The sequence below is a fragment of the Falco punctatus genome, assembly GCF_963210335.1.
Source record: "Falco punctatus genome assembly, chromosome: 15".
NCBI classification, from domain to species: Eukaryota; Metazoa; Chordata; class Aves; order Falconiformes; family Falconidae; genus Falco; species Falco punctatus.
In genome coordinates, this window is record NC_137595.1 from 11631486 (window position 1) to 11659469 (window position 27984).

Sequence of the window (27984 nt, forward strand, 5' to 3'; positions counted from 1 at the left end):
TGATAGCAGCTTAGAAGCAGCTCCCATTTTGAGGGGCATCGCATGCTCTGCATCTCACAGCCCCAGCCCCAGCGAGGGGGCAGCGCGTGGGCCAGCCTCCAGCTAAAGACAGGATAAGGACTCTGCAATTAATCAGGGGCAGAGGTAGGCTCTAGGAGACTGCTTATTTTAATTAGAGAGCCGTGCACAGCAGGCACCTCCATCCCCTGTCTCCTAATTTCCTCCTGCCTTTCTTCCCCTCTCCCAAGGCTCCCAGCCAACCCAGCCAGCTTTGGGCATCCTCCTCTCTCTTTTGCCCTAGAACCAGGACTTTTTTTCAGAAGCCAAGGTGTGAAACAGACGCTGCGTGCGGAGGGCTCTGCCTGCCAGCCAGCGTGCAAGCGCTGCTGTGCACTTCTGTTCTGTACCAATTGGTTAAACGCATCATGAGCGCAGGAAAGCAAAGGGCTCCTTGTGGAAGAGTCAAGCCCTCTGTGCCTTTGGTTTAGGGCTATGCCATCTCCCCTTTCCATTTTTTAAGCCTCCAACCAATGAAAGCAAGGGAAAATAGACACGGTCTCCTTAGAGTTTCTAAGGAAATCAGCAAAACAAATAGGAAACCCCATGTGCCTGCATCTGGGGGGAGACCACCCCCTCCGCTCAGAGGTGGACACAGCAGCAGGCTCCTCGAAAGCAAACATTTTGAGGTGTCTAATCAGGTGTGAAATTAACGCCAGGAAAAACACATTCTTGAGGGTGGCTGCATATTGCTGCCAGCCTGTGGCTCCCCCTGGCCACCTGGCTTGTGCCCCAGCTTGGGAGCTCTGTTCTCATTTAACAGCACATTCATCTGGTTCCCCAGTGTCACGCTGGTCCCTGTCTTTTCCCGGAGAAGCTGTGTAATGGGCTGCAGGTGCTTTGCTTCCCCAGCAGGAGCTAAAATCATCTTAGGGCAATAAATGTGTGGCTAAGCATAAGCCTCAGATTAATAACTGAGGTGGCGCTTTGGTGAGGAGACTGGGGCTCTGCTGGTGCCTCATCAAGCTGGGCAGGGTGACCCAGAGGAGACTGCAAGGTGAACTGAGATGGGTCCCAACTCCAGCTAATGTCACTCTATGATTTTGTGGCACTTTTCCAGGCTAAAAATACCCCTGCTGTTGGTGCGGCGTGGGGCAGGCGCTGCATGCAGCAGCTGTGAAGGGATGCTCCGTGCTGCAGGACTGGCAAAAGGCATCCAGTCAGTGGGGCTCAGGTGGCCCTGCCAGCAGCCATGGGGCTGGTCCTCCCACCCCCTGAGCAGCCAGGCTCAGAGGTCACCTCTTGTCTCCTCCTGCTCCGAGGTGACCTGGCGTCTCTCTCCAGGGCTGTGCCAGATGCAACCACTCAGTCCTTTGCTGATCCTGGAGGTTCACACTGGCTCATCTGGGTGCTCCTTGGGAGCTGTGGTTAGGATGTAGCAGCTCCTGTGGGTGCATCTGGCCCATTGGGGACCAGCCTGGGGGTGGGGTGCTACAGCAGGGCTCATTTTGCTAACAAGGTGCAGCAAGGCATGAGGAGCTCAGCCCATCACCGTGGCTGTGGGGCTGCTGCATACACTAAGGAAATGTGCTCCCAGTCCCTCTATATAGCTGGTGGGGGTCGTCAGGTTGATGGACTTCACCTGTCCCTGTGTGTCTGAGCTGCTGGGGAGATGAGTTTAGGACACCTGAGCATGTGGCTGGAGGGTAGAGGGTTGCCAAGTGTCTCCCAAGCTTGGAGGCAGACCCAACATGGCAAGATCCAACTGGACCAACCCCATCCACCTTTACCACCTTCCTCACCACAGCAGGCAGCTCAGCCCTGCACCACTGCCATTGCAAGCAGATAGCTCAGAGCTGGGCAATGAGAAATGCAGGATCTGGTCCTAGGCCCATGTCTGCATCCATGATGGGACTTTTCAGGGTGATCCTTAATGATTCGGTCCCCTGTGCCATTGTGCAGCCTTGGCTTATGTCACGCCATCCTGGGGACCACTGTGATGGAGGCCATGTGGCAGAGCACAGCCACTGTTGTGGCTCGATGCTGTGCCAGATGGGAGCTGGCTGGGCGGCCAAGGGAAGGTCGGGGCATGTTGCATAAGCTGCGCTGCTGGTGGCCGTGCAGCTCAGCGCTGCCCTGGGGAGCTCTCCTGTGCTCTGTCAAGTTGGTCGTTGCTGGCACAAAGGCTGCCTGAGCCCTGCCCAGCATCCTGGAGCCCTTGGGCATCCTCCATGCACACTGCAGGGTGTTTTGGATGTTGCTCTCCCAAAAGCTATCAAAGAGTCCAATGTTTTTCAAAACCAACCTTCCATCTAACAGACACTTACCCTCACGTGTATAACATTTCTGATATTTTATAGCAGGTTCTCAAGGAAGTATTTCATGTACATCCCCCCACATCATATACGAGCAGAAGACTCCCACCCTGGCCTGAAGACACGACCTAGATGGTCCTAACTTGCCTTTGTGCCTCCTGGCACTAGTGGTGCTCTGTTTTGGGTAAATACGTGGATCGTATTTTCGGATAGAGCAAGCATGGAGGGAGCTGCAGATAGAGGGAAGGCTGGAGCAATGGTACAGGCTGATCCTGTGACCTTGGCAAGCCAGGCACGATGAACAGGGAGATTTAATTTAGATAAGTGTCAAGCGAGACTCTTGGGGCCAGCAGCAAAGCCTGGCAGAGATTCCAAAGCCGTCAGTGGGTGCCTCATTCCCCCAGGGTGACCTGGTCTTTTCCCATCTTTGTGTCCATTCTCTTTTCCCACAGGTCACCCCTTTGCTGCCTACCTTGTCCCCAAATTGCCACGCAGTGTGGGCTGGTTCCCTCCTGAGGCTGGTGGTGCACTCGGAGGATTACAGGGAAGAAGTGTGGAATGGAGAAAAACTGTCTCTTGGCTGAGGATGCTTCCACCTCTGCTCCCAGAAATGGACCAACTTGGTGAGCAAGGGGACCTGGTGGGGTTGGGATGTGCCAATGGGCTGTGAGGAGCAGTTCTGGGGTGACCGCACTGGCCTGACTCCTGCCCCAGCTGCCTCCAGGATTTCCAATTACTCTGGGGAAAATCTACAGGATTTTGACACTGCAGGACCCCCCAGCCCCTAACCTCTGCCTCCCCTTGCCCCATCCAACCCCGCAGCTCTTCACCCTGCCTGAGCCTGGGAAGGAGAGGAGCTGCTGTGTAAAACTGATGCCCAGCCAATGCCAGGCTAAGGAGTGTTGTACCAGCAAAGGCAGGTGAGGGATGTGGGACAGGATTATTGTGGTCCTCCAGTCTCCTCCCCACTTTGGGGTACTCAGTTCTGTCATCCTTGGCCACGGTTGCCATGGCGATGCACATCCCTCTCTGCAGCAGGAATGCTTGCGGGGTTTGATGAGCTCTGTTTGCTGTTCTCGCCTCCGTGGCTTTCCTGCCCTCAGCCCCAGCAAGAAAGCAGAAGGACATCACCGGGAGCAAAACATGCGGTTGTGTTGCATGGCGCTGTCTGCAGGCTGTCCACCTCAGCCTAATTGGATGGGGTTTTTTCTTTCCACTCAAGAACCCCAGGAGGGACAAGTTTGGGAAAAAAAGCATTACACATCTGTGGCATCAGGCAGCAAGCAGGAGGGAGAAGGAATGAGAAACCAGACCCCTGTCCTGCGACCCCCCACTGCTTCCTCCCTGCCCCCTCCCCAGCAGGGCTGCCACGGTGGAGATGAAGGATTTGTTTAATTAGACGGCAAATCCTCCCGCTGCTGCACAGATGCAAACAGCAGTGGCTCAGGCAGCAGCTGCTTCCCAGCGGAATCTTGGCTGTGGGAGTTGGGGTGCAGCGTTGCCCTGATGGCACCTGCATCCCATGGAGCTGGTGTTGTGATGCCAATAAAGCTGTGGCTGGCGGGGACAACATGCTGGGTGCCACCCCAGTGGTAGTGGTCATGTGGCTGCAGAGGATGGTGCTGTGAGGAGCCTAGTGTGACCCCACTCCATCCTCTGCCTCTGCTATTGTGGGCTCTGGGGTGGCTGTCCTGGGGTCCCTGCTACAAGTGGATCCTGGCAAAGGCACCTCATCCGTCCCCATGTTACCACCTTGCCACCCCGGGGGAGTGAGGTTGATTCTCCCTGTGCAGCTGCCAGCACAGAGGGGCTTCACAGCAGCATCACCTAAGTAAATGTAACAACTGGAGCAGCAAATAAGTCCCTTGTCCCCAGAGCCACCCTGGGAGAGGAGACTGCGTGGCATTCATGGGTTGTTTCTGCCTGGCTTAGCTGCAGGGGGGGCGCAGGAGGGTTGTGCAGCTGCTGCTCTCCAGCTGACTCTGCGAGAGCTGCCTGCGTCTGCAACTCTGGGGAGAGGCAATGGATGCCAGGTAGGAAATGTCTGCATCTCACACGCTTGGTCCTTCCATTGGGTTTGCTCTCCAGGAAAAGCCACAGTGTGCTCTCTGTGGCTCAGGCACAAGGTGCTGTGACAGCAGTGCCACCCTAGAGGCTCTCACTCCTGCCCTTTTGCTGCCCAGCCCAGCCATCACCTCCCCAGCAACCACTTGCTCATTCCTCAGGAGACCACCGCCACAGCTGGCACCAGCTGGCTGTGGGAAGGGTCCCACCAGCCTGGTGACAGGGCTTGGAGAGGATGGGTCAGACCCTGTCCCCTGCTCCCTGGGATAGCATCACCCCTGGCATGTGTGAGCGAGCTGGGGCTGGGGCTGGCATGGAGGTGGGCAGGAGGAGAAGCATCTTCCTGGGCTCCGGAGGGAAATACAGGCAAAAGCTCCCTCTCCGGGTAGAAATCCAAGACAAAACATTGCAGGCACAACCTCTGCTGCTCCTGGACTGCCCTGGCTAACTCAGGACCTTCCTCAGCATCACTGTCTCTCCTCTGGGCTCAGGGAAAGTGTGGGACAAGTTAGCACCTCCTTGTCTGTTTGGAGGCACATGAATTCACCTGACCCTTTCAAATGGGTCCCATGGGCAGCAAGAAATAAAGGGGGGTACCCCAGAGCTGAGCTTGGCCCCAGCGCTGCCTGCACCCTCCCTTTACAGAGCCCATTCTGGCTTCACAGGGGTAAATAGAAACAGAGTGATCCTGATCTGTATCTGCTCTTCTCAGACACCACTGGCTCCATGGAGGCAGAAAAACATCTGCCTTTCCCTTCTAGGATTTTCTGAAAGATAAATGAGAACAGTTCAAAAATATGACCTACGAATGGCAGAGTGAGAGAGTAATGAACAGCCCGGAGAACATCAGGGTGAGGCATCTGTTTACCCCCCTTTAGGAAGAAAATCAAGGAGTAAGGCAGTGGATATGAAAGGCAAATCTGCTGGAAAACCAGCCAGGGGAAAAAAAAAAATCTCCTTCTCTCCAAACTTGAAATTAACCCAGGGGACTCGCTGCACCAGGCAAAGAGTTTGGTGAGAACTTTGGGGGGAAATGAGAAACTAGAATAAGCAAGCAGTTTGGACCAATATATTATCCCCAATTTCTGCAGTAAATAACAGGGCTATTTGGTGGGTAAAAGGTGCAGCAAGCAGCCAGCAAGCCCTCCGGTGCCTGGGCTGCCTCTCGCATCAGCTGAGCCCTGAGTTGTGTTGCCAGCAGCTGCCTGCACCCCTGATTGCTCCATCCCCGGGCAGGAGCAGCCATGCCCTCACACCTGTGCTGTGTGGCCCTGCCACCCTGGGCTTCACAGCCTGTGAAAGGTGTGGGGACAGCAGGGCAGCAGCGGGGCTCCTGGCTGCACCACCTCCAGGATGCCAGACACGCTGCCCTGAGCATGCCTTGGGGGCTGGTGGCCTCCTCGTCCCCCCAGGCTTGCAGGTCCTCCTACACCAGCGAGCCTAGGCACGGTGCACAGGCTGGATGAGAAGACCCTCCAAATTTTAAAATTTGGTATTTTACAAAAACCAGGCTCCTGCAGGGGAAAACATCAGCCAGGCACTTCAAAAAGAAGGCATGGGCATCTGCTCATCTTCTCTAAAGGGCAGCTAGGTGAGGAGGTGAACTCAGCTGCAGTGTCATCCCAGCTGCCCGGCACCTCCGTGGCTGCTGCTGTGGCCCCTGATAAAGCCCAGCAGATGATGCAGGCAGGTGATGGGTGCTGGTGCCAGGAAGAAAGGCTCTGGCCCTGGGTTGTCTGGCAGGGCTTTGTACCACTGCCTACAGCATTGCTTGCTAGGGGGTCCTGAGAGCCTTGGAGCATCCCTGGAGTGTGAGGTCCCACTGCTGCTGGCTCCCATGCCCAAGGCTGGTACCCACTGCCCAGCCCTTGGCTGAGCCGGGCAAGGGCTTCAGCCCGCTCATCTCCCAAACAACCCCTGCCCTTCCTCTGTCATCCCGCCTGTCAGTCTCTCCTTCAGCATGCCTCCCCTGTCCTCTGACAGCCCCTGCCAGCTTCTTTTTTATTTTTTTATAATTTAATTTTTATTAGCACATTTTGCAGCCTTGCAGCATCCCGGGAATACAAATAGGACAGCGAGTGCAGCCAGGCCCGGGCAGCAGAGTGGGGCTGGCTCTCACAGGCGTCCTTGGCGCTGCCGGGAGGAAGCAGCTGGACAGATGCTGCCGGTGTTGCCGTGTCCTTCCCACAGTTGCCATCACCTTTCCGCTTGGATAGGGCTGACTGGGAGATCAGGAGATTTTGCACGGCAGGAAAATCCCTGGGCATCCCTGGCTGCTGTGTGCAGCTGCCTGGCTTGCCCTGGTTGCAGAGCTGCCCCTGGGCACTCGGAAGCAGGACGGTCTTGGGTTTTACCCTGCTGATGGGTGAACCAAGGCAGCAAGGTGGGTGAAGAAGGACAGTTAAAATCAGCAGCAGATAATGAGAAATTCAGCCTGGCCGGGGAAGCAGCTGTCTAAAAATAGCAGCGAGGTTCTCAGCTGTGACAAGATACACTGGGATTTCTCCCACTGCCCCATGTATAATGAATAAGTGCGCTGCACGCACCATCGCTGGTTTCTCTTGGGTGTATTGTGGCTGTGCCTGCATTCTGGGGGTGCAGGATGGAGGGTCTTTCTGTGTTTTGCAGGGTCAGCACCCACTGAAGTGTGTGATTTTGGCCACCGTGTGTCTTTGAAAACCCAGCCCCGTGCCCAGCCCAGGGCAGCGCAGAAAGTGAGCCTATAGGGGTGTAAGCAAGGAAATCGATTAGAGTGGAGAAAAGTCCTCCCTGAAACTGTGAGGCTGCAGCAGCTGGGAGCGAGCAGGGAAACTTCTCTCAACTGGCCTCCCTGCTGCATCCCAACTTGCCCCACAGAGGGCTGCCCCTGTGCCCGGCGTGCCCAGTGTGTGCAGAGGGCCAGGGCAGGCGGGATGCTGTCCTGTGCCTTCAGTGTGGTGGGAGCAGGTGTGACAGACTGTCTGCAGTGGTTACGGGTGGAGTGGCTGCATATGGGGATGGGGACAGGGAGGATGCTTTGGGCCCCTGCCCCATACACTGCTGCTTGCTTTCTCATCTTGCTTCTTTGCCCTAAAGTGGTGGAGCGGTGCAGATCAGTGGTGCCTGTGTGGCTCTCCCTTTGCCATTACTGCCACCTGCTTGTCCCCCCAGCCCCAGATTCGCCTTCCCCATGGCCCAGGGAAAGCCTGTGTCTGAGCCAGAGCTGTGAAGAACCAAGGAGAGAAGAGAAAAACCCACAAACATCCCAGAGAGATCTTACCATGCAGGGAGTGTATTTAGAGATGTGTGTGTGTGTGTTTTCTTCCCAACACTTACTTGGTGCAGCCCGTTCCAGTGTCAGTGCAGACTGCAGGCGGCTGGGGAAGCAAAGCCTTCTCCGTGTCTGGTTCCCGGCACGCCTTGCAAGGGGCAGCATGGCAATCCCAGGCTCTGTTAATGAGTGCAGGTAGCTAAGCCCTTAATTGGCTGGTGGGAGGTGGTGTTGGACATAACTGGCCGCTGCCCAAGGGTCAGAACAAATTGCAAGGTGATCCAGATTGATTTATAAGCATGTTTATTTTTACCAGCCTGGCATGGCCCTCTCCCGGCTGGCAAATAGGGATGCATCTCCCCTCCCCTGCCTGAGAAATAGCAACATTTTCTCTGGCAGGGACGAGCCGACAAGGAAACTTCTATGTAGACTGGCAGGCTCCCTGCAGCCGCACACTGCCCTCAGGGCCTCATCCAGAAAGGGGCTGAGCTGCAGAATGGCTCCAAGCATGCAGAAACGTGTGGTTACACACTGAGGATTTGCAGGAGATGCTCTCACAGCCTGTCCAAGTGAAATGCAAGCAGGCCTTTTCAGCATCCCTGTGGCCATGTACCCTTGGGGCATCCATCCCCCCTCCACCCACCTCAAGCGTGGGCAGATGGTGCAGTGTTTGGGGTGTGCTGTTGGCCGCACACTCAGCTGCTTTGTGCAGGGTACCCACCGTCCTGGCAGAAGAAAAGCAACCCAAACCACTTTCCTGCATGCTTTCTTCTCCCTCAAGCCTTAGAAATCCAGGGAGGGGTTTTCAGCTTCTCCCCCCATCTCCCTGTCTTGCAGCTCCACTCTGGAGCACCCGCAGAGAGATGGGCTCATCCCTACTGACAGCTGGTACCAGCTGCTAGTGGCAGCACCACGGGTTTCCATCCCAGGGGGGAAATGCTGACGAACAGTGCTTGATCACCAGGAATTTTAAGCCACTTTGTGCAGAAATCACAGTCCCTCTTAGCTGCCCACTTTCTCCCTGATGGGGTAAAGCTGCTGCTTCCCCCCCGGGTGTTCAGAAATTACAGAGCTGGCAAGACTGGAATTTCTATGGTAAGAAAAAGAAGGGCTTGCATTTTTTTCCCCAATGTCTTTTTTATTTTTAATATTATGTTATATTTTGTATGTTATACTTATGAGGTTTTTTGACAGCATATTTTTTCCTCCTGGCATCGAGGCGTCCCCCCTTGTGCTGCCCTGGGGTGCAGACTGGGCCCTGCTGGTTTCCAGTGGCTGTAGGGGTCACAGGTTGTTTCCAAAGGGATGTTGCAAAGCTGTCCCATGGCCATTACTAGGTGACCGTGGCCAGGTGACACCGCTGCCAGGTCACCTGGGTGCCACCTGGGAGGCTAAGGGAGGTGCTCAAGGATGCCACCCACAGTGGTGGCAGAAGCTCTCCCTGCTTTGCTGTCCCTCCCCAGCTGTTCCCACCCTAGGGCTGGCTCGGGACCCCAGCCAGCCCTCTTACACCCTACCTTACAGTGAGAAACCGAGGCAGGGAGTGGTGCTGGAGGGCCAGGAGCTGGGTGCCACCGAGGCAGGGTGCAGCTGGCCACCATGAAGCCCTGGAATCATTTATTTACTCAGCTGCCCAAGCAGTGTTTTCCCCCAGCCCATCTGCAGGCAAGCCAATGGGCGGCTGTTTGGGTGGGTGGGGAAGGGGCAGGGGTCCCCACAAGGTGGCCCACCCTGTTCCTGGCTTGCTGCAGTCCAGGACCCCCCAGCCCACCAGCATCCCAGCCCCAGGGACAACCAGACCCTGCCACCTCGCTGCCTGGCACAAAGCAGTGCACTGAGGGACACAGTGGGGCTTTGTCCACGCCATACCCGCCACGAAGGGGCCGGTTGCCCTCTGCAGGCTTCCCCGGCCCCATGCTGGCTCCACAGCCACAGCACCCAGGGGAGCAAGGGGCATCCGTGAGAGCTGTGGTACCCAAGGGACATGGGGCACCCAAGGGAGCTTGCTCCGTGTGCTGCAGCCCCTGGAGCCATGATACCCATCACTCGGGAACCCCACGGCTGTGCCCACCCGAGCACCGTTCCCTCACAGGGGCCAAGGGGCAGGGAAAGCATCCACAGGATTTCCATCAAAAGAGGGAAAACTCCCAGTTTGGAGCCCCTAAGGCTGAAAGCAGGTCCCTGGGACAGCGGACCCCCATTCCCCGCTGGCAGGAACCGGGGTGCCATGGAGGTGACAGAGGGGCATCACTGCTGTCCTGTGGGGCTGGTCTCCCACACTGCCTCAGCGGGCAGCCCAGGGCAAACAGCCCGGCTGGGCCCGGGGGGTCCCAGGGCTACCAATGAGGGGACACCCCATGAACCCTCCCCGACCCCCAAGCTGCTCTCTTTCTTTTGTAAAACCCTTTTCCCCCAAAAGCCCTGAGCAGGGCCGTGGGGTGGCTCTGCCCACTCAGCCGCCAGGCACCCAGGAGCTGGCAGCCAAGGGGTGCTGGGGGGGCCGGGGGGAGGGGCGGGGTCCTGTCCCTTTAAGGGGGGTGGCTGTCACTCAGAGAGCCCTTTTCTTTGCTGGAGAGCGGGACAGGCACCCAGAGGGGGAAATACAGGGCGAGGGACCGCCAGGCAGGCGAGGGCTCCCGCAGACAGCCAAAGCAGCCGAGTGGGCAGTCGGGGGAGGTGACCAAGTCCAGCGCCATGGGTGAGTATGGGGTGAGGGTGGCAGACACCCGGGGAGCTGTTGCTGGTGGCTCTGGGGACCCTGTCCCAGAGCAGAGCCCCCTGAAACTATTCTCTGGCATTGGGCAGCTCCTGGTGGCCCCGGTGTGACCACGGGAGCTGCTGGGGGAGGGCATGGCAGGGGTGGTTTTCTTTCCCAAAGCGCTTTTCTCTCCCCTGTGCTCTTGTGCTGTCTGTGGGGACAGATGCCATCCCCACAGGTGGTCCCACCCGAGCCCTCACCACACAGGCTGGGAAGATGAGAGCTTCTGCCTGGGGCTGGTGGGAGCTGGGAGGTCCAAACAAGGCACTGCTGAGACCTGTCACAGCTCGTGCCACCTGTATACTGTCAGGCTTGGGAAAACAGGCACTCCTCATGCCTCAGTTTCCCTATCGATACACCAGAGCTAATAATTACTGGCATAACCCCCCGCCCCCCCCGGGTATCAGGGGTGCTCTGTTCCCAGGGGTGCCATGGGCTGCCGGCACCCTGCCTCCTCCTCCTCCTCCTGTCTGCAGTGTATTGTTTGGCTCCAGCAGCAGCTAAGCCTGGGTACAAGGCCTGGGATTGTGTGGCACAAGGGCTCTTTCTCTCCTCCCTTTCCCTCCCCAGGCTTCCCCAGTGTGACTTCCCAAAGCCCAAGGGGCCAGAGCTGTGGCAGGAAGCCTGCCAGGCCCTGCCACCTCCTGGGACCCACAGACCCCCGGGACCTGAGCCATTCACCATATCCCAGCCCCAGGCACCTGACACACCACTTTCCAGGTGGCCAAAAATAAAAATAAAACGGGCAGGTCTGGCCCAGCACCCTGGTCCCCGTGGGTACCAGCGATGTTCAGGGAGCAGCACTGGCCAGGAGGAGTAGGACCCCCCCTGGACCTGCCACGTCCAAGGCAAACAAGAGGGAGGGGTCCCAGCACTCCCCCATAGCGCTGCCTTTGTTCCCTGTTTGCTCTCCGCAGGGGCAGCCGCTGGAGTGGCAGTGCCAGGACAATCCGCTATTGTCCTCAGTGCCACTGCGGGACCTTGCTCCCAGTGGGGAGGGGAGGGCGCTGCTGGCCAGGACCCCACGGCTTTCTTGTCTGTTGAGGGAGGAGATAAGCACTGTGGGGTCCGTGGAGGGAGCGTGGGTTTGGGAACACTTCCCACGGGCGCCTTTCTGGCACTCATGGCAGAAATGCTATGCCCGGATGGCATGTGTTCAGGCAGCCGCCATGCTCAGGAGAGTGGGGTGTCAGAGCCCGCATCGTGGGGACGGGGAGCAGCTGCCCTGTGAAGAAGTGTTGCACAGCCAGGGCAGCAGGTTATTGCAGCTTAGCTGGAGCTAAACCAGCACTCCAGAGCTGGATACCAGTGTGTGCAAAACCAGCTGGCTGCCAGCCCCCAAACTGGGCAGGAGAGAGGCTGACTGAGCACCTCCAAACCATCCCATTGGGAACCTGAGCTAACGATCCTGCATATTGGAGCCCTGATGTACAGGAGGAGCAGGTGCCCATGGCCCCACTACTGAAAAAATGCAGCATTTAGGCAATCCAAGCAGCACGCTGGGATGTGCCCTTGCTTTCCCTACCCATGCACAGGTACACGTGCCCTCTCGCAAAATAGTTGTCCTGAAGGACTAAATCTATTACACAATCATGATGCTTGGGGCACTAACATGGCTTCTCTCCATAAGCACATCTCCCATGTAAGGGGGCTGCTGCAGCCTGAGCTGCCCGCAGGGTGCCAGGATAGGGGGTGAGTGCACCCCAGCGCCGGGTGTGTGCTGGCTCCTCCTGTGCTGTCCCAGGGCCGCGCCACATTGCTGGGTCTCTGCTGGGGCTTGTCTCTGTGGCAATGCTGTGTTCCTTCCCATCTTTGATGGCAAAAGAAAAATGCGGGCAGCTGGCGTCCCCATTGCCTGCAGCTGGGCTACGCCAGCAGTGGGGAGCCCATTAGCAGCTTGCTTGCCTGGTCCCGCTGGTATTACGCCACATCACCTTGTATTTCCATCTTATTTCACACGGGTCGGCATGGCTGGCTTGCCTTGGCTCCCTGTCCACCTCACACCCAGAGGCTACCTTGTGGCCCCAGTGCCCTGTGCTGCCATCACCCCCTGTCCCTAGAGAACTCTCTCAGGGAAGCTACTGAGGTTTGGCTCTCCAGTACCACAATGAAAAATTTCTGGGTTTTCTTTCAACCTGCTTCCTTCCTCCCGCTGGGCATCTTCCTCCCCCTGTGCTTGCCTGCTCTTGAGCTGCAGGCTCTGAGTGCTCCCTGTCCTGGTGGTCCCGTCCTGCCTCACCTCTCTTCTCTCTAGGTTTGCTTGAGTGCTGTGCCAGATGTCTCATTGGGGCACCCTTTGCTTCACTGGTTGCCACTGGCTTGTGCTTCTTTGGGGTAGCACTGTTTTGTGGCTGTGGGCACGAAGCCCTCACAGGCACTGAGCAGCTCATTGAGACCTACTTCTCCAAAAACTACCAGGACTACGAGTATCTCATTGATGTGTAAGTACCCTGCTGCGGTGCATTGCCCTCACGCCGGGGCCCCTTGCGTCTCTGTCTTGCTCTGTGCCTAGAGGAGGTGTCCGGCCAGCGTGGCCAGGGAGATGCTGTCACCCAGGCACCATGGAGACCCCAGACTGTTTGCCATGTGCTGGTGTCACAGCTGCATGGCAGAGTTCAGTGGCCACTTGTTTCCGTTTCACACCTGTTTTTATCTGACCCTCGCTAGATGCCCTGGCTAGAGCTGGACCTCTGCACTGGGTAGGTACGGAGGGCACAGGGGAACCAGTAGCAGCCCACAGCCTTACTTACTACAGCTTTGCCCTGGCTCCCTCCTCTTGTGGCTTCGCCCTCCGTTTTGGTCCCCTTGGGATGGTGTGGGGAGGGTAAGTCGTGGCAGCCAGGCTGCCCTGGCCATGCCACATGCAGGGTTGAGCTCCCCAGCACCGCTCTGGTGCCTGAGCATCCCTGCCTGCTCCTCTCCCCGGCAGCATCCATGCTTTTCAGTATGTCATCTATGGCACGGCATCCTTCTTCTTCCTCTATGGAGCCCTGCTGCTGGCCGAAGGTTTCTACACCACAGGCGCCGTCCGGCAAATCTTCGGGGACTACAGGACCACCATCTGCGGCAAGGGCCTCAGCGCAACGGTAACTGGGGGCCCGAAAGGGAGGGGAGCGCGAGGCCCCCAGCGAGCTCACTCATTGCAGCGGGTGTGTCAGTGTTTGGGAAAGTGGCTAGGACATCCTGACAAGGTGATCTTAACCGGGGTTTGGCACCCCTTCGCGCGCCCGCAGCGGGTTTGCCACGCTCGGCGTGGCTGAAGGGCAGGCAGGAGACTGCGGCTGTCCCGGGTTTCGGGGTATCCCAAAGGGAAGTGCAGCCTGGCCACCCGCCCCCAGGCCTGCCATGGCCCCTGGGGACCAAAGCAGCCCAAATGGCCACATTTAATGAAACCACTTCATATTTAAGCATTGGTGGGAAAGCCATGAGCATCTCCATGATGCTGGCAGCCCAAGGATCTCCGGCACCCAGTGCCCCCGAGGGCTGTCTTCTCCGCTGTGCTTGGGGACCATAACAAAGTGCTGGCAAGGGGAGCCTGTGGCCTGGGGGAGCAGAGGGGGATGGCTGCGGTTCCCTCGGGGCCAGTCGGGGTGGCACCACGGAGGGAGGGCAGGAAAGCCACACTTGCACACCAAAGCGGGTTTTGCAGCTGCCCTCCCGCAGAGGCCGAACCCTGCTTGGCCTCAGCCCCAGTTATCCCCCACCCGGCACGGGACGTGGCAGCCATCCTGCTGCCACTGCCGGTCAGCGTATGCACGCGTAGCCGGCCACAAACCTGGGCCTGGTGCTGGCCCTGTGAGCCACAGGAGTGCTGGGCTCGGGCTGCTGCTCGGCGCTGGCTGCTCGGGGACGTGCCGGGTTTGGTGGGTGGTGCAGAGCTGGATGCAGGCAGCACCTCAGTCCCCTGCCTGCCCCATGCCCTCTCCTGCCTGGGGACCCTCGCACTCCCCTGTCTGTATCCCTGGCCGCTCGGTAACCGTGGCTCTGCCCTGGCTTGTCCTGCCCCTTGCAGTTTGTGGGCATTACCTACGTTCTGACCATCATCTGGCTCCTGGTCTTCGCCTGCTCTGCAGTGCCCGTCTACATTTACTTTAACACTTGGACCACCTGCCAGTCCATTGCCAACCCCAGCAAGACCTCAGCCAGCATTGGCACCCTGTGTGCGGATGCCAGGATGTACGGTGAGTGCCAGGTTTGCCACCCAGGAGCCAGGGCTCAGGATGGAGGAGGGGGGATGGAGGAGAGGACCCAGGCAGATAAGGCTGGGATAAAGCAGGAGCAAGTGCTGGAGAGCCCCAAAACACTGGGGTGTGCGCGGCTGCGGGAGGCTGAGCAAGGCAGCTGGCTGGCAGCTGTGCCCAGCTTACCCAGCTCCCTGCATCTCACCAGGTGTCCTGCCCTGGAACGCTTTCCCTGGCAAGGTGTGCGGCTCCAACCTGCTCTCCATCTGCAAGACCAGTGAGGTGAGCACTTCTTGCCACCCTACACATGCTTCCCTCAGCAGGTGGCCTCATCACTGGCCTCTCAGCCAGCATGAGGGACCCTGGGAGCTTACACCCTTCTTCCCTTGCAGTTCCAGATGACTTTCCACCTCTTCATTGCAGCCTTTGTGGGGGCAGCCGCCACGCTGGTCTCACTGGTGAGTCAGTGCTCCCCCTGCCCGGCTGTTCTCCTCCACCTGGCAAGGATGTGGGGGCAGAGGACAATACAGGTGTTGGGCATGGACCAGACAGAGCCTGTGCTCGTGTCATTTTCTGGCACGTAAGTGCAGATGGGGAATTCAGGCCATAAGAAGGCCGAGGTGGTTCCTGGAGGGGATCTGGAGAGGCTTTAGGAGCCCACTGAGGAGAGGTCCTGCTGCCTCCGTACTGAGTCCCCTGCCTTTCCCCAGCCCTCCCCTTGGTTTACACTAGCAACAAAACATTGGGGTGTCCCACTGGTGCAGCAGGGCCATGGAGCTCTGCAAGGCAACTGCCCTGTTGGGGTGCTGGGCGGGGGGATGCTACCTCAGGCATATGCCAGCGAGGAGTCCCACCCTGCTTGCCCTCCTCACCCACAGGAACTTAACTTCTATTCCTCCCCCCTTGCTCATTCTCTTGCCACCCACAGCTCACCTTCATGATCGCCGCCACCTACAACTTCGCTGTCCTCAAGCTGATGGGCCGAGGCACCAAGTTCTAGCCCTTGAGGTGGATCCCAGCCAGACCAAACACCCTTCTTTTCTCTAACCCTGAGGCTTTAACACTGCAGCCACCCGACACCAGGTCTCCTGCGTTAACTCTGCCTTCGCTGCTGACTCCCCTCTTCTTCCTCCCTCACATCCATCCTGCTGAGCGTGACCAGGAAGGAGAGCTTCCCACCAATGGACACCTCTTCATGCACTTTTCTCTCTCTGCTCATCGGTAACCAGTTCGCTCTAGGGCCAAGCCCATCAAAGCCAGCCAGAGAAGAGGAGGGACTTACTCCAGTGTCCCGATGTTACCTAGGGATGAGCAAAGGCCTTCACGCTCCTGGGAGGAGGAAATCTGTGTAGGTTGCTCCATGAGTAGCAAAAGGCTACGTAGAGAGAAAAGGAAGTTGGCCCAGTTCTGGTACCATTGCTAGAGACTCTCCTGGAGCTGTCTGCTGTCACCACCCGTGGATGGAGAATAAAAGAATGATTTTTTTTTTCCCTTAGCAAAGAAAGATCAATTTACCCCAAGTTGCCTGCTGCAACCAAGGCAAAGGGAGTTCAGGGCAAGGATCTTCCCATTGCAGAGAAGAGAGTGCTGACCCCAATGCTGATAAAGCCCTAACCCAGCTGCCCCTATTAAAGGCTAAAGGAGTTTGGTGTCTGTGGACAAGGGGGACTCTTGGCTTTACCCTCCAGGCAGCAAGAGGCGGCAGATAGGTTTGACCGAGAGGGGACATCTCTGTGTCGTGCCCTGGGAGTGTAAAGCCAGAGCTGTCCCTCTGTAGGCAAAGGATGACCCTCTGGACTGTGCACCTTCACCCGCCCTGCCCTGCAAGCGCCGCGCTAGCCGCACGCTCTCGTCCCTTCACAATGGTGCTCTTTGGGGTGATATCTGCTTCTCTAACCTCCGCTGTGTCGGAGACCTTGATTTATTTCTCACCCGTGTCAAACATAACTTTCCCTCATTCTGTCCCCCTCTTCCCCTCTCTTTTTTCCCCCATGTTTCCTGCAAGTCAGGACAACTGTCTTGTGTCTGCCAGGGCGGGAGGGACTGGTAGCATCTCGCTTCCAGCCAAGATCCATGAAGGATTTGAGGAAGGAAGGAAAGGTGGCGGTTTGGGGGTCATGGGGTGGAAACATGGCCCTTCTCTGCAAACCAGATTCTTTCTGGTGCCAGTTCAGTCCTTTCCCGTGGAGGGGGGCAGTGAGGCAAGGGGTTTGGTGGTGGTGGCCTCTCCCCCATGACTGCTGTCCACAGCAGCTGGAGGAAAGTCCTCTGGCTGGGTAGCGTGGGTCCAGCCAGACCCACCAAAACGCTATTTCCAGTCCTACCAACCAATTAGTATTTTGTTTTGCTCTTCCCTGCCTCTCCTTAATGCTAATCTTTGTGTTCGTTTATTGGAGAAACTACTTTCAGTGGCAGACTGTAGCTCCATCTTGCATGGATTTATTTTTTTTGGTCTGTATTGTTATTATATTTTTTTTTAAGTGCTGGTTTCAGCAGGGGCAAGGATAAAGGAGCAGATCTGCTGAGCAGAGCATTTGGAAGATCCTTGCTGCCGAGAATGCTGAAATAGGTTGGCCAGGCTACCAACGCACATGGGCTGGGGAGGGGGGACATGCCAGGAGGGACAGCAGGGTGGGGAGAAACCAGTCAAGATCTGGAAATTCACATCGATGCTATCTCTCTTGAGGGTTTGCTGGGGTTTTTTGGTATGCATCTAACAAAAAATAACCAGGTCTTCCTTCCCACCCTTGTCCCCAGATCCCAAACACACACACACACACGTGCACACACACACACAGACACACACACATGCAAAAAGAGAGTTAATCAGCTGAAAGCATTTCCTTCATTTCTGATCTAGAATTTCAACTTGTTAACAAGCAATAAAAAGGAGCAAGTTTTTAGAGACTTATCTTACAAGATGTATTTTATAAAAATTAAAGAAAATAAATTAAAATTAAGAACATTCTGAATGAGATACACGTCTGTCTGTCCATTTGTTGTGATGGCTTTCCCACCCCCGCCACCCTGGCCAAAAAAAAAAGCAGGGAAGGGGATGCTGCAGCGGAGAAGGCCCCAGAGGAACAGCACTTGCCAGCCCCACATGTGGGCCAGCAGCCCCTGCAGGACTCTGCCCACCCCTTCTCCCCAGCCCAGCCAGGGGTCCATAACCCTGACTTCAAAATCTTTGTTCCCATCTGGGGAGCCCTTAAAACATCTACTTTTCCTCCAGCCCCCCAAGAGTTTCCTCTTGTAGGAGCCATTTGCTTGTTTTTGGTGATGTGCCGCTGCCCTTTAACACTCAGCCTGCATGGTGACAGCCTCTGCCACATCTCCTAATGCAGCACCTACAGCATGACCACAGCAAAACTAATTGGCACAGCTTGAGCAAAGCTCGCTGGCTCACATCAGGCAATGCACATAATACGAGCACATCTAGAGTCATGCAACATGTGTTACTCACTCACCTGCAGAGAGGCCTGTGTGAAATAGGATGGTCTTGTTTAGGCATGAGCTCAGACTTAACTGTCACAGGGCCCTACATGTCCTGTCCGCGCACTCTGTGGGTGGCCGTGTGCCATTTGCTGCAGGGTCGTTAACAGTTTGCACAATGCTGGTGCATGGAGAGGTTACCTCTGGTGTCTTTCTGCCCCTGATCAGATGAACACTGACCTTAGACACACATTTCCACAGCAGCTACTCAAAAGCTATCAATTCAAATGTTGCTTCTCTTGGAAATTCCTCTCAGGAGCTGTGCTCAGGAGCCTCCAGGGAGCAAGGCCACTGAGGGATGCTCCCAGCCCCATGCTCAAACTCCAGCATCACTCCCGTTTGCAGATCTGCCCGAGAGGCAGACTTCAGGCACAGCTAGGTGCCCCTGAACGGCAGGGTGGGCTAAGAGCTGGCAGACTGTTACCTACCCACAGCCAGGACCATCACTGCTCTTCCTAAATGGGACTTTAGCCCAAATCCCACTCTCCCCTCTCTGCCCCAGCTTCAGACACCTCTGGGCAGGCAGCAGGGCTTGCAAGGCTTCCCATGCAGCCCAGCCAGGCGAGGTTTAGCTCATGCATCGCTGCTGCCCCTGCTCAACGCACAGCTGTGCCTGCTCCCCACCCTTGCCCCGGCTCACAGAAACCCATGGGGCTGTAGCCAGCATCAATGGGGCCCTTTGTTCCCTGCATTCCCAGATGCCATCACCCTCCTCTCCCCATGCTGAAAGGGCCCTGTGTGTGTGCGATCAGCCGCTGGGCCCGAGCAAGACTGGGAACAAAACACCATCTCTTTCCCCTGGCAGAGACTGGTGCCCCCCGGCCAGGGTGAGGGTTGGGGACAGCAGTGTGAGTAGTGTGTGAAAGCAGCCAGCATGGCCAGGACACTGGGCAAGTCCAAGGGCCAAAGGCCACATGTAGCCTCTTATCAGCTGTGCCCTTGGCTCTGTCTTGCTGCCGTCCCACCTGGGGACATCAGACATCATAGCTCCTCCCCTGGGCCAGGAACCGGCTGGGAAAAGACAGGGAATAAACCCTGCCTCGTACCAAACCACATCTCTGGAAACTGGCACATCACGAGAGCTCCAGGGAAGGGAACAGCACAGTCACTTTTCCCCTGTCTAGCGGCTGAAATGTGGCTGTAGTTTGCTCCCACAAAGGCTGGGCCAGGGAAGGGGACCCTGGAGCAGGTCCCCCGGCCCGGCAGGCGAGCAGGCAGGGAGACTCCCACTGCTTCACCCCACGCCCTGCCGCTCCGGGAGACAGCCCTGTGCTGCCGCCGGCCAGGGACACTGCACGAGCCCTTGGGACAGCGAGGCAGCAGCCCCCCTCCCCCGCGCAGGGAAAGGGGAGGGGAGGGATGGCGGCACCCCAGGCCGGTCGTGCAGGGGCGGCCGCGGCTCCCCACCCCCGCGGAGGCGGCCTGCGCAGGCGAAGCCCCGCCGTGCAGATGCTCCTCCCGGCCGCCTCCCGCATCCCCGGTCCTCCGTCTCCTCCCCGCGGCCGCCGGCCGCAGCGGCGGCTGCTCGGGCTGGCGCGACCGGGGCGCGGCGGGGCGAGGCGGGCGTCGTGCCCCGGCTCCCCCTCCACTGCCCCTGCTTCCCCGGGAAAGCCCTCCCCGCGAAGGCACGTCTCCTGCTAAGGGTGCCTTGGGACCCTCCAAAACAAAGCCAGCCCACCAGGCACGCCTCAGAAAAACCCTACCATCTCCCTCTAGTGCCTCCATTTACACTGCGGTCAGTCCCGCACAGTCCCGCGAGTAGCAAATAAAAGCTACCCTGGACATGCAGATGCTGCCCTTCAAGCCCGTGTGCAAGGCCCTAAGCACAGAGCAAATTCCTCTGACGGCACACAGGCAGGCACAGCCCCCTGCCTTGCTCTCGTAGCCCGGGCTCGGGGCTCGGCCCTGGGAAACGCTGTGCAGGATGAGCAGGAAGGCTCAGGGGAAGGCGGCAGCGCTAGAGGCAAACCCAGCGGCTGCCCGCTGCCCTGGCTCAGCCCTCCATCCCTCTGCCTGCACCAACACTCCGCAGAGAGGACAGCGGGCACACCAGCTGTGGCAGGGAACGCTCATGCTCACCCGCCGCCAGCTCCCCCCGTGCTGGCCTGGCCTCGGTTAAGGCACGGAAGGGGCGGCGAGTGACAAGTGACGCTCTGGCAGGGGTGGTAGCTGGCGAGCAGCCCTGCCTGCCAGGGCCACATGGTGCTGCCGTCCATCTGCCCGAGAGGAAGGTATCACCTGCTGCCTCTCCGGCACCCAGCTGGTTTCTCTCTGTTCCTGTGCACGGTTTGGCTCTGCTAGGGAGATGCCCAGGGATAAGGAGGGAATAGCAAGTGGAAAGTCCTCATGGGAAGGGCTGACAATAGCCAGGCAGATGCTGTGCTTGGCTGCTCATGAAGAGAGCAGTATTGCGTCTCCCCGTGGCCACATGCACCAGCCCCCGAAGGGCCCCCCTGCAGCCACCAGGAAAAGGCTGCTCCAGCAGCCATGCAAGCGCTGGGGTCAAGGGGCACCCCTCTCCCTCTCAAATTGCTTTTGCTTGAGCAATCGCCTCAGCAGGTAACCCACCATTTCACTGACTTCATGGAATGTCCCAAGCCCCGGTCTCCCAGCCGAAGGACTCCAACTCACCTCAGGCCTTTGGGCAGCTGCTGTCAGAGCTGCCACTGCCTCCCACCCTGGCAGAGCGGCGAGGGCTCCTTACTCCAGAGCACAGCAAGCCAGCACCCCTGGCACCACAGCTGCAACAAACTCCCTGTTAAGTGGAGGCCGAAGTGGGGTTCAGAGGCTCCTGAAAGGGCATTTTTACATTCTCTGTATCTTTTTGTTCATCCTCAAACACATGAAAGCACATGCAATTCCCAGAGATCATGTTCCCATAAACACCCTTACAGCTGTACACCTGTGAGGAACCAGCCTCCGGAGCTAGGGAAGAGCTGCACTTGGGAAATATACACTGTTGTGAGCAGCCTCCGCCTCCATCACCAAGAGAGTGACCCCAGGGCATCTGCAGCCATGTGGGGCTCCTCAACTAGCAGTTCCAGAGATTTCAGGTACCTCAGCCCACCAAGCAGCTGCACAGCCTTGCAGCTGCACTACCTGGCCCAGAGCAGCAAAATCCCCCAGAGGGCTGTGGCAGACAGATGGATGGTACCAGGAGACTCCCCACCACTCCTCCTCTTCTACAAGCACACAAGGATATGCTACAGCATCTGTTCCACACAGAAGCAGCTCATTGCTTTCCTTTGCCCTCCACAGACCCATCCGCTCCTCAACCCATGACAAAACCCACTGAGTCCTCTGCTATTGTTTGCAATGGCAAAGTAGGGAATGAGGAAACAGCCTCATAATCGCTCCTGCCTCTGCCCCACATTTTCTTATAAACATCTCACATCACAGGAGTTTTAGACTGTGTGGTTTTAGACAGACCCTCACTGACACTGAGACAGCCTCACCCAATCCCCCCAACTCCTCCAAGGCTGGGACAATCTCCCACCAGGTCGTATTGGCTGCCTGTTCTCAGCTTTGTTTCAAAACAGATGAAGTAAGATGCTAGAGGCCCCCAGATACTCTATTGCACACTTAAAAAGCAGGACTTCCAAGGACTTGAAACCTTATGCTGCTTCTGGAAGTGTGGGTAGGCAAGCAGACATGGGAGAAAAATAAACTAAAAGATTCTGCCAACAGAAGCAGCAGGCAAAGACTCTGCAAACACAGAGAATGCCTCCTAAAATAAGCAACCGTCCCGGCAGGACAGCGGAAGAGAACAGTCCCCATATGTTCATTTCTGTCTCAGCAGCCTACGGAAATCATGCCTGGTTACAACCCCCTGCAGCCCAAGGGACCAGTTCCAAGATCGTAGGAAAAAATCAAAGGAAAGTACCCCGGCTTGCTGCTGAGAGCCTAGGCTGAAAATTAAAATGTAGTGACAGAAGGAAGCAATGTGGAGTGTTTCTGTTAGGAAAGTGTTTTCTGATACACTTGAAAAGACAAAACTGGTCACTGGATTCAGCTGGTAAATAAGTCATATTCCTTCAACTACTGGTCTAGCTAGGTAGATTCAGGAATAGCCAACTCTTTCAATCCCTTAGTGACTTCTCTCTGTCAGATGCTATAACCAACCCAGTTCCACATCCCTCAGGAGAACAGGAACCGACCTGAACTTTGATAAACCAAGGTGGCAGCCACTTCCTCAATTCACTTGAATACATCCATGTTTTATTTGCTTAAATAAAGGTAGAATCTCAGTTTTACAATTCCAGTTCTGTAGCAATAGCAACAACTGCAGCAGCATGAGCGGACACAGGGAGGGGATGGCTGTTAGCACTGAATTTTGCAACAGAGTTCAAAACCCTGGCTCCTTTGGAAATTGTGCGTATCATTTAAAATAAATCAATGTAAATATATTATACTATACCTTTAAAATGTATTTTTAAAACACATAAGCCTAATAATTTATTTTTTTCAAGTCAACAAACCAATGTCTGTTAGGAATAAAAGATGCTGTGTAACACCTTTCGCTGATACATACCATCTGCACAGCCTGTGCACAACGAGGTTCTTGAGCTTCAGCTACCAGCATCAACATGTACCCAGGGTACTGCAAACAGCGTGCTGCACCCATGCCTCCTACGCCACACCACGGCTCGTTCAGTCTCTGTCCTCTCCCACGGGAGGTGCCTGCCAGCCCTCACACATATCCCGTGAAGCGACAGTTTCACCTCCAGGGAGGTCCCTCAGCAGCCCCTCTGGCAGGGCTGGGCAGCGCCCAAGGGTCTGAGCCTGTTCTGACCCTGGGCCCCTGCACAAACCAGCTGCGGGGGACTATGTCTGTTCAGAGATGTAAATCAGAACCACAAGCACAGAGTCTGGGATCCTGAAGGAACTATCAAGCAGCATTAAACTGAAGAAAAAATCTAGAGCCTGGGGAGGTCAGACGTTGGTAAATAAACAGTAACAACAACTTCAATAAGCTGTAAAAATCTGTTGCACCTACAGAGGCAGAGCCTTCTCTTACACCTCAAGACCTGGTTTTCCAAAGACTGCAGGCACTCCCTATCTATGCCTGTGAATATGAGTGTCCAGCCCTGTTTAGAAATCAGATCCCTCTAAAGCACTTTGCATTAAAGCTTCAGTCCCTTCCACACGTGACTGCCCTGCGGAGAAGGGCAGGATCGCCCTGAGCTCCCCCAGGAGACTCCCTGCATGTTCAATGATGGGGATTAGCTGCCACCAGCCAGTGAGGGCACACTGCCTGCTCTTAAAACATGACATAAGCGAGGGTGCTCGATTTGAGCTACAAAATTTACCATCCAGTAGCTTATCACAGTGGGAATTGCATTTGACAGCTAGCGGGTATGTACTCAGGGAAGCTCTCCCCATGGCAGGGTCCTATGGGCTTACGGGCAAAGCCATAGTTTTGGACAAATGTTTGCACGGGGAGTTGCAGGACATGAGGTTATAATGGTAAAGACAGCAGTCAGCAAGCACTCATCTCCGCTACACAGATAGGTTGGGACTAACACCTATCAGGGGCAGGAGCTGGGATCAGCAAAGCCTGGCATCCTTCTCTAAAAGGTTCCGCAACCCACCCCACCCCCCATTTTCCAGCTACTTTGAACAGAGGTGGAACCAGTGCAGCTCTCTCCCCAGTGGACTGACCACAGCAGGCATTAACAAAGGCCAGTTAATTGAGTGGACATCCTCTACCTGTCAAATCTGTCATGAATTACAGATAAAATGTACTGGATTCCCAGCTAGGGAGGAAGAGCCAGGACAACAGTGTGAGTTAACTGTGCTCAGCAGCACTGCACCTCACACAACAGGTAATAAAATGAATGTTGCAGCATCCAGACGGGAATGTTCGTGCCAAAGCAACTGAAGACGCTGATCCGCCAGCTAATAAAGCACAGTGGTCACTGGTCCCGCACACCAAGTAAGTGGATTTAACAGCTGACCATGCATGACTCCCCCAGCCACCTGCACACCTAGAAGACATTCCACTCAGCTAACATCTGGTCTGCTAGAGCATATCATCTGGACACGGTGATTACTTGTGACAAAAACCAGCTGAAGTTTCATGCTCCAGATCTCCTGAACTCCTGAGTGACTCTAAACTCTTTGACATGACCTGGCAAGTGTCCATATCAGTATTTTTCATCCAGGGATTCAATGTATGAGAAGCTAGATCGGTGTTTAACCTCCACAAAAGACAAGGAAACATATATTAAACAAGAAGCAGTCTCTCCACAAAGTAACACTCACACAAGACAAAGTTAGAGGTGAGGAAAAACAGACCAGTCATAGGCAGCTACAAAGAAGCGATGCTGCCACAAACACAGGTCCATCTCTCTCTCCTTTGTATGTTGCTTCAGATCAGAGCTCTAACAATTTTCAGCACAATTCACTCTCAGGACACAATCCACTTATCCCAAACAAAAACATCTCAGATACACACATCTCAGCCACTCTAGTATTTGGCATTCTCACAGTCAAATGGGCTAGAGTCTCTGCAACAGGTTTCATTCAGTATGCTGAGCAGACTTTCCTTTGGCAGTAAGGTCATGAGTTTAGTGAGTCTAGTATTTTTTTTTTTTTTTTGAGTTCAGGACTAAAATACTTCAAAGAGTGTTTAGGGCACTCTCAGCTTTGTTCTGCAGGCAGTTCTTGGTACAGATCAGATCACTACTGTCTTCAGTGAATTTAAAGGACTTCAACTCAGTCCTTTAAACCTGCTAAAAAGCAGGCAGAGATGGAAGCAGGACTACGCTTACATGCTCTTTTAATATCTCCCTCCTGCAGATACATGCTCTGTGCCTGAAAACTCCAGCCAGAATTCAGATGGCGGGGCTGCAACTCCTCAGTGAGCAAACCACCTATTGTCCTTGTGGCCACTCTCCTCGGAGTGCCCCAGAGCTGCCCGTGCTTATTCCAATCCAGCCGCCGGCTCCAGCAACATTCCCAAAGCAGTAGCCACTCTTAACAACAGGAAGACCCTGATTTGGAGCTGGAGTGCAGGTCAACGGTGTGGCCCAGCATGCAATGCTCTAGCTGCTCCTCCACTGCCAGCACCTGTCGCACAGCCTCCTCAAAGGCCACTGCCACATTGGTGTCATCCTTGGCACTAGTCTCCAGGTATGGATAGTTACCGTTTTCCATGCACCAGGCCTGGGCCTCTTCTGTGCTCACCTGTCTCTCAAATTTGTCTATCTTGTTGCCCAAGACTACAAATGGGAAGTGTTCAGGGTCCTTCACATCAGCATAATAGACAAACTCCTTCTGCCAGTTACTGAGGTTCTCAAAGCTCTGCCGGTCATCCACACTGAAGGTCAGCAGGCAGCAGTCTGCTCCCCTGTAAAAGGGGGTTCGCAGGCTCTTGAATCTCTCCTGTCCCGCAGTGTCCCAAATCTGGAGGGTCACAAAACGTCCATCGACCTCCAAGTCCCGGTTTAAGAACTCCACACCAATTGTGTGGAAAGCCTGTGAGTCAAACTTGTTGGTGACGTACCGGTTCATGAGAGAACTCTTCCCAACTCCACCATCCCCAAGAAGAATGACCTTTAAGAGCAAGGACTTCCCACTCATTGCAGCAGGATGGAAGGGTGCAGTACCAAGGCAATCTGTAGGGTTCAGAAAGAGTACAAAACAGCTATTTGACTTGCAGATTCTGCAGGAAGTTGTACACTGAAGAACAGAATACAGTATTTCCATACCCATTTCTGAACAAGTTTTGTACATAGGAGATATTCTGCCTCTTATTAGAGAAATGAGAGCTGATAACTGGACAAGCTTTCAGGCACACAAGTCCTCCAGCAGGTCCAAAACGGAAGCAGCTGGTCACCACTGTAAGCACAAGGCGAGAACAACTGTTGAGAGTTTAGTGTCAATTATACCACTTTTGATGAAAACTCTGTATCTGAAAGCTTGTCTAGTTTTTCCAAACATACCATCACTAGTTAAACATCTCTTCTGGCCTGTATCCTCAGGCTATCACAGAAACAGCATTATCAGCAGGGATCACCGTCATCAGGCCTTCCATTGCACTGTACAATCAATAGCTAAGTAATTTCTCCTGACTTGTTCTACTGGAAGGATGTAAAAGATGTACAGGCCAACATCAGTACAACTCATCTGGCAAACGAGTTCTTAATCACCCCAGGAACACTGACTCACCTCACAACTGGAGCTGTGCTTGTTTTCTGCATGCGATCTCCATAGGTCAGAAGGGGTTTCCCAGGCACAGAGACCCAGCTTCTTTGCCATTCATTTCTGGCAAGGCTTTTTGCAAGACCGTATGCTAGGGCACAGGTGCAAGTTCACATTGCAACAACCCTGACACCACAGGTTCCTTAGTCAGCAGTCACAAGAGAAAGGCCAATTGCCAACCAGTCCTCCCGCTCCCAGGGACATTCTGCAAGCAAATGTAAAGGCCTGACACAGAATAAGAAGTTTGTTTGGCTGCCATCTGTACTATACCTGCTCTAGATATACAATGCTTCTGTCTCCAGGACTGTCCAGGGAACACCTTCCTCCAGCATAACAAGTCACTAAAAAACAAACATCAGTAAGGGAGGCTGTCAGCACTAGGTGCACTGCCTTTAAATTTGTAACATTGACCCAGGCTGGAAGAACAACAGCAGAACTCTAGGAAGCTGAAAATGCAGTAATGACTTATGGATGCTAAGCCCAAAATATGAAAAGAATAAATTGAAGGAGCTCTAGCATGAGCACACAGGCTGCGTAGCCCATCTCTCCTCAATCCAGGGGACATAGATAGCTTTGATCTGCTTGGCCTGCCTACCCACACACTCTAGAATCTGATCTGAGGACTGAACACATGCCTGAATCTGCTAACCAGAAGGGTGAGACAGCTGGCAAGAGCCTGGTACAAAAAGAGATGGGATTTGGCTTGCGTACAGGTGCTACCAACATTCCTGGAAGGGTGTGGACGCAGAGTGCTGCTTAGTGATGACACCACCAGACCAACATGCAATCAACCAAAACAGGCGCATTCAACACTGCTCAGACCAGCACTCCTACTCCTTCCAGGCCAAAACACACTCTCTGTATTAATCACAGGGGGGTCTGTTCAGCTTTTTCAACCAGTGCTTACTACAAAGCCAAAATCAGAAACTTCCTCTTCAAGTTACTGTGGAAAATGTAGAACTGAAGGCTCACCAATTTCACTTCCCCTGCACAGAAACACCCCAGACCAAGCATGGCTGAACTGACTCGATGGTCCATGGGACATCTGAGCAGCCTCTGCAGTTCTAAAGCAGTGGTTTCAAACCAAAGAAAATTCAAATGTCATAAGCAACAAACAGGAATTGCAGCATAGGTCCCTGGGGCTAATGGCTTTGCGGAACTCTCCTCTGAGCAGATGAGCTGTTCAAAACCCTTGCTCTTCCTTTTCCAAACCCTTGCTGAGGGGGGTTTAAGAAGGTCCCTGGCCCTTGTCACCAAAGCCCTTCCTGACACACACCATCAGCCCTGACAAGACTTTCCGTTCAGAAATGGTTTGTTAGCAAGCGTCTAGCAGACGTTTTAAAAATGACTAATGGGTTATGCTAGGCTACTCCAGAGCCTGACAGGCTACTGACAGACATAACACTGCCATGACACCGACAGGCACACTGCCACCCGTGACACCGCTGTTAGCAACGCCGTTTGCAGCCAGCGTTCGGTTAGCCCTTCACAAGCCATGTCGGAGGGTAACCTCGACCTACAACAGGGCCCACACCCTCACGCAGGCCGCCAGCACCTGTTCGCCGGTAAAAACAGCAGGGTGGGTGTGTGGGAGCCGCACGGTAGGCCCCGTGTCCTCCCCTCCCAGCTCCCCAGGACCCGGCTCCCAGCTCCGCAGCGGGCGAGACCCTCCGGCGGGCCCTCGCCGGGCCGCCCGGCCCTCGCCTGACCCACCGCCGGACC

The 27984-nt window shown here is 55.4% G+C and overlaps 2 protein-coding genes across 7 annotated transcripts; one reads left to right on the forward strand and one right to left on the reverse strand.

Annotated features, from left to right (window-relative positions):
• Nucleotides 1-24777, forward strand: PLP1 (proteolipid protein 1). 2 transcript variants are annotated; one of them, XM_080365541.1, is made up of 7 exons: nucleotides 1-10324; nucleotides 12639-12825; nucleotides 13314-13470; nucleotides 14397-14565; nucleotides 14774-14847; nucleotides 14958-15023; nucleotides 15494-24777. In XM_080365541.1, the coding sequence occupies exons 1-7, from the start codon at nucleotides 10321-10323 to the stop codon at nucleotides 15563-15565; spliced, it is 729 nt and encodes a 242-aa protein (XP_080221667.1). In that variant the 5' UTR covers nucleotides 1-10320; the 3' UTR covers nucleotides 15566-24777. The 2 variants fall into 2 exon arrangements, with proteins under 2 accessions (XP_080221667.1, XP_080221666.1); XM_080365540.1 differs by having other exon boundaries at nucleotides 13-10324; nucleotides 13314-13575.
• RAB9B (RAB9B, member RAS oncogene family) lies at nucleotides 22250-27147 on the reverse strand. Of its 5 annotated transcripts, XM_080365550.1 has the most exons (5): nucleotides 26533-27147; nucleotides 26230-26353; nucleotides 26004-26141; nucleotides 25770-25899; nucleotides 22250-25676 (listed from the first exon to the last, which is right to left on the reverse strand). In XM_080365550.1, exons 4-5 carry the CDS (start codon nucleotides 25792-25794, stop codon nucleotides 25036-25038), a joined length of 666 nt encoding a protein of 221 aa, XP_080221676.1. In that variant the 5' UTR covers nucleotides 25795-25899; nucleotides 26004-26141; nucleotides 26230-26353; nucleotides 26533-27147; the 3' UTR covers nucleotides 22250-25035. The 5 variants fall into 5 exon arrangements, with proteins under 5 accessions (XP_080221676.1, XP_080221680.1, XP_080221677.1 ...); XM_080365554.1 differs by lacking the exons at nucleotides 25770-25899; nucleotides 26004-26141 and having other exon boundaries at nucleotides 22250-25464; nucleotides 25565-25676; XM_080365551.1 differs by lacking the exons at nucleotides 25770-25899; nucleotides 26004-26141.
• Between the last annotated feature and the right edge of the window lie 837 nt (nucleotides 27148-27984).